Source organism: Arachis hypogaea, chromosome 10 (genome assembly GCF_003086295.3).
Source record: "Arachis hypogaea cultivar Tifrunner chromosome 10, arahy.Tifrunner.gnm2.J5K5, whole genome shotgun sequence".
NCBI classification, from domain to species: domain Eukaryota; kingdom Viridiplantae; phylum Streptophyta; class Magnoliopsida; order Fabales; family Fabaceae; genus Arachis; species Arachis hypogaea.
In genome coordinates, this window is record NC_092045.1 from 14,122,359 (window position 1) to 14,130,913 (window position 8,555).

At 34.7% G+C, this 8,555-nt stretch overlaps 1 protein-coding gene across 1 annotated transcript; it reads right to left on the bottom strand.

Moving 5' to 3' along the window:
- Positions 1-4,674: 4,674 nt before the first annotated feature.
- LOC140175589 (uncharacterized) lies at positions 4,675-5,735 on the bottom strand. Its single transcript, XM_072204108.1, has 2 exons — positions 5,338-5,735; positions 4,675-5,233 (listed from the first exon to the last, which is right to left on the bottom strand). The coding sequence occupies exons 1-2, from the start codon at positions 5,733-5,735 to the stop codon at positions 4,675-4,677; spliced, it is 957 nt and encodes a 318-aa protein (XP_072060209.1).
- Positions 5,736-8,555: the final 2,820 nt, after the last annotated feature.

An 8,555-nucleotide genomic window follows, 5' to 3' on the forward strand; every position in this document is an offset into this window, starting at 1 on the left:
GCTTAAAGTAATATAATTTTTTTATAAATAAATAAATTTTATACTTTTATTCTAAATAAATAATGTAATTTTACTTTCATTACTTAATCACATTACTTATATTTTTTTATAGTTTTACACTTTCATTCTAATCACATTACATTATTTATTTAGAATAAAAGTGTAAAATTTATTTTTTTATAAAAAATACATTACTTTAAGTGTAAAATTAAAAAACTAAATTTATTTAGAATGAAAAAAAGGTGATTAAATGTAAATATGATTAAAAATAATTGAATACTATGTACAGTTACAAATTGATATTATTGAAGAATAAAATTAAAATTTATTTCTATATATCGTTTTTGTCTCAATGTTTTAGTCCTATTTACGTCCCTAACGTTTCAAAATCGTCTCAATTTTGTCCCGCTGTTAATTTTATTAACGGATCCCTAACGGCAGGACAATATTGGGTCAATTTTAAAACGTTAAAGACGTAAATAGGACGATTGAAACGTTAGGGACAATTTTGAGATTTACCCCAAACGTTGAGGACAAAAACAATACTTTACTCTTAAAAAAATAACGAATTCAATAGTGATAGTTATATATACAATCATACTATATAAATACTAAATTCTAACAAAAATACTATTTATGAATAAGTATGATTATGTTACTTTCAAAAAGTTTAATTATGTTACTATAAATAATTTTATTGTTTTAATAATAAAACAATAAAATTTATTGAAAAATACATAAAGTAATATATATAAATACATAGTAATTAATTTAATAATTAAATGTATATATTTATATAACATTTATGTTATATATAATATATTAGTAATTTTATATAACTAAATTATTTCAATAATTAAATTTAACTAAATTGATTCAATAAACAATAAAAATTAATTAACGAAAAAAAAGATGTATATAAAAAAAGATGATTTCCATTGATTTTGGCTCGAGGATGTTTTGTTTTGAATCTCATGAAAATAAATTATTTCAATTGATTTTGTAAAGTGTTTCACACTGAATAAGATTTTAGTAGGATAAAAATAATCAACTATATTATATATATTTATAAAAAAATAATTATTAAATCATTCATTTATATAAAATATATATTTAAATATAAAATATATAAAAAAAACTATTATATAAAATAAGATTATACTTTATAACTTATAAGATTAATTAAAAAAGTTCATTCTCCTAATCTATCACTTATATAATAAAATTTATAATTTTCCTAATAAATATAAACAAATAAAACGTTATATATCAATCTTCAAAAAAGCTTCTAACGACAAGAACCAACATGTACAAAAAGGTGGCCCATGTTGGAGGTCCTACACTCCTCGTTGGTATTCTCCTCCTCATTCCTTTAGACATGTCAGCAGCTTCACACCCTCTCTCAAGTCTTGTCACGTGTCATTGAGGGACACTTGTTAAACCATACAGAACCAACAAGTTTTCAACGTGCAACTCACGTGCTATATGTTGCAGCGTTGGAGCATAGTAAATTAGTAATAGAGAAAGTCACCAAATTTTCTGCACTCACGGATCACTCTCAGTACTTGGTCCCAAGTAACGTTCTAGCGTCTTCCTCTCCTTTCACATCGTGCACACACTTGGCATTCTCATGCGTCAAAACACCTTTTTCTCCCTTGTGGAGAGCAAGATTTTGAAATCCAACCGCTCATTGAAGTGATCTGAGTATTGATTTATCGGTTTAATAGATTAATTCATTCAACTGTAGTTTAATTAAAATAATATATAAATCATATAAATATAAAAAATATAATTATATTTTAATATAAATTTAAAAATAAAAATATAATATCAGTTAAAGTATTTTTTTAAAATATGTAATATTCTTAAATTGATTTTGAAATAATTTTTTATATATATCTCTACTCAAATTGAATAAAGAAGAAAGGAGATATAGTTGAGAAGATACACATAAAAATTGCATATTGGTTAAACTAACAATCCTTAATAATTCTATCTTTAACTAACTTTTTTTTTAAGATAAATGTTATTTTATTAATATAAAATAAAAGTATTTTTATAAGAAAGTACTAAAGAATCGGGTATTTTTATTTATCACCAACTGTGACTGAAAGACTAAGAGTTTAAAAAAGAGTAAAGAAAATTAGCAGCATCTATCAGGTATGGCTCACGAGTTCACGCACTAAATTGCTGGCTTCTTTCACTATCTCTGGTGTCGGGCTTATTACCTTCTCAAAAACACATTGATTCCTCGCTTTTCAAGTGCTCCAACACAGCGCCGCTATGAGGAGAGTTTTTTGTCTACCGTCTAATTGAGCCGCTGCCCAAGATATGACTTGTTGCCACCAACTGAAAAATGTCTCTTCTTCTCTCATCCATAGGTCAGGGGTTATTAAGCTTAGTCTCCATATTATTGAAGATAGGGGGCATTGGAACAAAGCATGAGAAATTGATTCAGCCTTCAACATGCATCTTGGACAAGTGGCAGGAGTGGATACGAACTGGTTGTGGACTTGTTGCAACACTGGAAGCTTTTCATGAAGACTTCTCCATAGAAAAATCTTAATTTTATGTGGTAATTTCAACTCCCAAATGCTATTCCAGACTCTGTTGTGTATGTTCTGGGGCCTCAATGAAGTAGGAGAATGAAAGAATCCATAAGCAATTTTGTATCCTGACCCAACTTCATATATACCAGATTTTGTCCAGCACCAATTAACTTCATCCTCCTCCTCTGTTGTTTGATTGAAAAAATTTTATTGCATATATCAACTGAAAAAATCGACTCAATCAGATTTCTATTCCAACTTCTATCAGGATTTAGTAACGCACTAACGTAATACACTTGCAGATTTGGCGGGATTGTGAGTGCATTTTGAGAGACATTAAAGGGCACTGGTGGTGGGAGCCAGGGGTCATGGAAGATGCGAACATTAGTGTCAGAGCCTATTTTCCATAACAAGCCTTTCTCGATCACCTTGCGCCCTTCAAGAACACTTCTCCAGCCCCACGACGGTACACTTCCTATCTCTGCATGTAGGAAATCTGTATATCTGAAATATTTAGCTTTGAGCATTCTTGATAGAGTAGAATTAGGGTATTTCATTAGACACCAACATTGTTTTCCCAATAAATCCAAATTTTGCGCCCTTAGGTCCTTGATCCCCAGCCCGCCATCTTTCTTCGGTCTCGTCATTGTGTCCCATTTAATCCAAACCATTCTTCGTTCTGCGCCTTTTTGACCCCACTAAAATTGCGAGAGTATGCTATGAATCTCAGTCAACAGCGTGTCCGGGAGCTTGAAACAAGAGAGTGTATAAATAGGAATCGCCTCCCCCACCGCTCTCAATAGCGTGTGCCTACCACCTGATGACAATAGACTTCTTTTCCAACCCATAATCCTCTTCTGAACTTTATCCTTGATAGCTCCAAAGGTTGCTTTCTTGGATTTTTGAACTATAGAGGGCAGTCCCAGGTATTTGTCTTGTGCTCCGATATGTTCAATATTTAGTGTCTGAGCAATTGCTAGTCTTGTGTTCTGAGGTGTGTTGTGACTGAAAAAGATAGCTGACTTATTCAGATTGACTTTTTGCCCACTGAAACCCTCATGGATCTCTAGCAATTCTAGAATACTTTTGCTTGTATTAGGTGCACTCTTGCAAAAAAGGATTGAATCATCAGCAAACAAAAGGTGATTAACTGTTTGGCATCTCCGATTAACTTGAACTCCTTGAATTAATCTGTTTTGCTCTGCCTTGTGTAGCAAGAAGGAAAGCCCTTCTGCACAAAAAAGAAAGAGATATGGAGATAGGGGGTCACCCTGTCGGATGCCCCTATTTGGCCTAAAATAGCCAAAAGGTTGACCTTCCACAACGATAGAGTAAGAAACAATCGTTACCAATTCCTTAGTCTAGTTAATCCATTTAGCATCAAAGCCTAGCTTATCCTAATATGCCATAAAAAATGTCATTCGACCCTATCATAAGCCTTGCTCATGTCTAGTTTAATAGCCATCTTATGCTCTGCCCCACTTCTCTTATTTTTCAAATAGTGCATACATTCGTGGGCAATTAGGATATTATCTGAAATGAGTCTACCTTTGAGAAACGCACTCTGATTTGGGCTTATAATTTTATTCATAATACCTTGTAATCGATGCACCATAACTTTAGAAATAATTTTATACATAACTGAAGACAAGCTGATCGGTCGTACCTGAGTCATGTCATTGGCATCTGGCACCTTTGGAATCAAACAAATTTGATTATGATTGAAGCTTTTTAGAATTCTGCCACTGTGAAAGAAACTTCTTACTGCCTTAAAAACGTCACCTCCAACTATATCCCAGAAAAAGTGAAAAAACTTAGCTGTAAACCCATCATCACCAGGAGCACTCTGAGCGTGAACACTAAATGTAGCTCTTTTGACCTCGTCCATAGTTACTGGCCTTTGGAGCCTACGGTTCATGGAAGCTGTAACCTTTGGCTCCAAATCTTCTAAGTATGGATTCGGATCAGCCGAACAAGAAGAAGTAAAAATATCGCAAAAGTAGTCTTTAGCTATCTTTGCAATATCCTCCGGTTTCGATGCAATCTCATTGTCCCTCCCCACTAATCTCCAAATTCTGTTCCTTCGCATCCTTGATTGAAATTTCTGGTGAAAGAATCTAGTGTTCTAATCTCCTTCTTTTAGCCACTTAACTCTAGATTTTTCTCGCCAATAGCTCTCTTCTTTCAAATATGCCAGCTCTAACTTCTTCTCCAAACTGGTAACCTCCTCTCCCCTATTGATTCCAGCCACCCGCAACTCCTCTAGTTTAGCTTGAAGGTCCTCAATTTCTTTTTGAGAGTTTGCTTTGTGAGTTTTCTGCCATTGAACTAATCTATGTCTACAAGCTTTCGACTTTTGGGCCAAGGAGAACATAGCTGAGCCTACAACTTCCATTCTCCACACTTCACTGACAATTCTCTTGACATCCTCTTCTCCACACCAACGTTCCTGGTATTTAAACCGCCTTTTACTATGCCAGGATTGAGGTTTGGTTTCCATCAAAAGTGGAGCATGATCCGAGCCTGACTCTGTGAGCCTGTGCACCACTGCATTCGGAAACTTCAACTTCCATTCCATCCCAACTAAATAGCGGTCAAGCCTCTCCTTCACCAAATCCTCTCCTTGTCTTCGATTTGTCCACGTGAAAGGGTGTCCCACCATTCCAATATCTACTAATTCGTTACTGTCAATAAAATTAGTGAATGTTGCAATGGTGGTTGCTGATTTTTGGCCTCCACCCTCCTTTTCTGCTTGGCTTGTTATAGCATTAAAATCGCCTGCTATTACCACTTTTTCTTCAGGTATTGGCTCATTGTTGTAAGCTCCTCAAACTGCAAGGATCGAATTTGTTCCGAACAACTCAAATGGACACCAATGAACGCCCATACCTCACTGCTTCCGACTTCCTTAATTTCGGCTGCCACAAAGAATTCTCCACTGCTAATAATTTGAACACTGATGCTGTCCTTCCAAGCTAGCACAAGTCCTCCTGTCACTCCTGCCGGGTTAACAATATGCCAGTTTTCGTAGCCGCATACCCGAAGTTTTGCTTCCACCTGTCGAGATTGGTTCTTTGTTTCACTTATAAACACAATCTCGGGGGAGTGGGATTTACAGATCCCTTTTAAGGTGTGAATTGTCAGGGGTCTCCCCAAACCCCGACAATTCCAAACTATAGTTCTCATGGCGCCTTGGGTGCCATTTGTAGGCTGGCACCCTCCACCATCTCTTCAACTGCATTTTCATCCTCTATTCTTGCTTTCTTTGTAGATCCTTCTGCTATACCACTCATCAACCTTTTTTTGGGTTCACTTTTAGTATCTGACTCTGCAGCACCTTGTGTTGCTAACCTTTTCCACTTCCTACCTTTCTCTGTGGTGAGACACTGCCCAATAGCGAATTGCATAAGCTGCCATTCATCCTCCTTGGTATTGAACTGACCAGCTATGATAACCTCCATGCATTCTGTTCTAGAATTGGCTGATTGAGGTGACTCAGGTGCTGCCCTATTACCAGTGTCTTGTTCAAACTTTGTTTTCCTTCTTGCATTGATATCCCTGCAAATTCTTCCAATAAGCAGTTTAAGACCGGTTTTTTCTTACGTTGAGTGGCCTTATTCTGGTTTTGGGTTGAGTTGTTGAATGCTCTTTCTCCTTCAGAGTAGATTCGCGTTCCCACTTGGCTGGCTTTAACCCATTCGCCAATGTCATCCTCTTTTACCATATCACTCTCTGTGTCCTTCAGCAGATCATGGCAATATTTTCACCTCGTGCCCCAATTTTGTGCAATAGGTACAGAACTTTCCAAGTCTCTCGTAGCGCAATGCCACTTCTACCTCCTTTTTATTAGGTCCTGCCACTATTAACTGATCTCTCACTTGCCTGGCAGCATCAATATTAATTTTGGTCTTCACAATCCTAGTTTCTTTGCTTCGCATCTGAAATTTACCTACCTCCAACACTGTGCCAATTTTTCTCCCAATTGACGTCCAACTTCGAGGGTTTTAAATGATTCTGGCAAACCCCAAAATTGAACCCAAACTGGAAAATTGGAAATAATCTCTTCATCACAGTTCTGATCTTCCTTCCATCTCTTGACATGGAGCACATAATCTTTGAATAGCCATGGAGAACCACGTTCAACACGCAAGACATCCACTTATTTATTAAAAAAGAATTGGAAGGAATTATCCCCTTTATCACTCACGCTAAATCCTTCCAGGTTTCCCCATATAGCCTTTAAAGCATTCCCCATGGTTCCAATTGAGAAGGTTTTGGAAGCAAAGAGTCTGCCATAGAGACTATTGGAGCAAGCGTTAATACCTTCTGATATGTCTGTCTCTTCCAGTAGAATCACATTCCTACCTCCTTTCTAGTTGTCTTCCTCGGTCCGATCTTCATCCCTCGTTGTCTCAGCCATGCAGATTACAGAGACTTGTATTGAGATTTAATTGACGTTGACAATATAGCCTTGACGACAATAGGAACTCCGTTAAGAAACCCTAACAGAGCACTAAGAAACTCTAATAGAGCACTTTTAATATTTATTTTTTTATTTTGCCATCTTCATTCTATCTTCAACTAACTTGAGAATTTTACTATTTAAATAAATATTTACAAGTTATTCTTTTTTTAAGTCATCGTTTCAGATTAATATGATCCAAATTATAATAAACTATTACATATTATTGTTTTAAAATTTTTTAGATTGTATTAGAGTCAGATCACAACTGATCTAAGAACTAGCAGATATTATTATTTCAAATCTTGTCAGAATAAGCGCGACTCAAGTCATGTTCTAAGATGTTCTCGTATTAAATGCATTGTTCTTAGGATTTATTTATTTTTTATTTGAAACGAATTACTTAGAGCACATTCTTTAGCACTTCAAAAAAAAAAGCAACACCAGGAAAAGCTAAAGCCAAAGGATCTCGTCTTTCAGCTTTGTAGTGGGAGGCCAACCTTACTGTTGAAATTCGTGTAACTAAACTAAGGTAAAAAAAATGCACATAACAGAAAAAGGTTGAGAGAAGAAAATAAATATCAAATATAAAATTTATTATGAAAAAGTATAAAGAAACAATACAAAAACTAAACAATGTAAACAACAATCTAAAAAATTAATTAATTTTAAATTAAGTATAAAATCATATTTTCAATTAATTAGAATAATTAATTTTTGCTAATGAGTTATGACTCAAATGGCATAGTTTTCAACATAACTTTCTCCCAACACATCGTTACAACATGTCTCTGTTCAATCTCAACCTTCTTCCTCCTCCGCCACTCAAACCACTGTTCAGCCCGACACTCTTTTCTCTTTTCGTGTAACACTTTTACTTTCAAAATGTCACACTTTTGAATGCGTTACTCTAATAACAAGAAGTATTACGACGACTTCATATATTTACTAATATAATAGGAGCCTTTGATTCGAAATCATATCGCTGTTTTCTTTTTAAGAAAAATGAAAATACTTTTTAATTGAAAATAAATAAACATATACATATATACAAAACTTCTTACTCAAACAACTTACAAATATTATATGCGTACATGTAATTACAGTCACGACTCCTATTCCTCTTACTAGAATATAATAATAAAGGCGAGGGAAACTCTATAACATATGTATACAAACAAAAACAGTATATCTAAGAACTTAACAAAAATTCCGCAAGCTTCCACGTTCGTCCTGAAAAGATAAAACTGTAGAGGATGAGAACATCGTCCTCGAAAGAGTTCTTAGTAGAGGGTTTAAGAATTGTTATAAGAAGATACGCATAGAGAGAAGAATTGATTTCAAGGCAGTAATTATCGTTCATCCTATGAATCTTTTTAAAAAAAGCAACGGCTAATCATCCAAAACCTTTTCAAAAACTAATATTTAATTATCCAGAAATCCAAAACCTTTCTTTTCTTATAAGAAAATCTTAATCAATTTCCTAGACTGTATGAATGACTAACCTGTTCCAAACATACGTTCATTAAGTCTATGCTGAACCA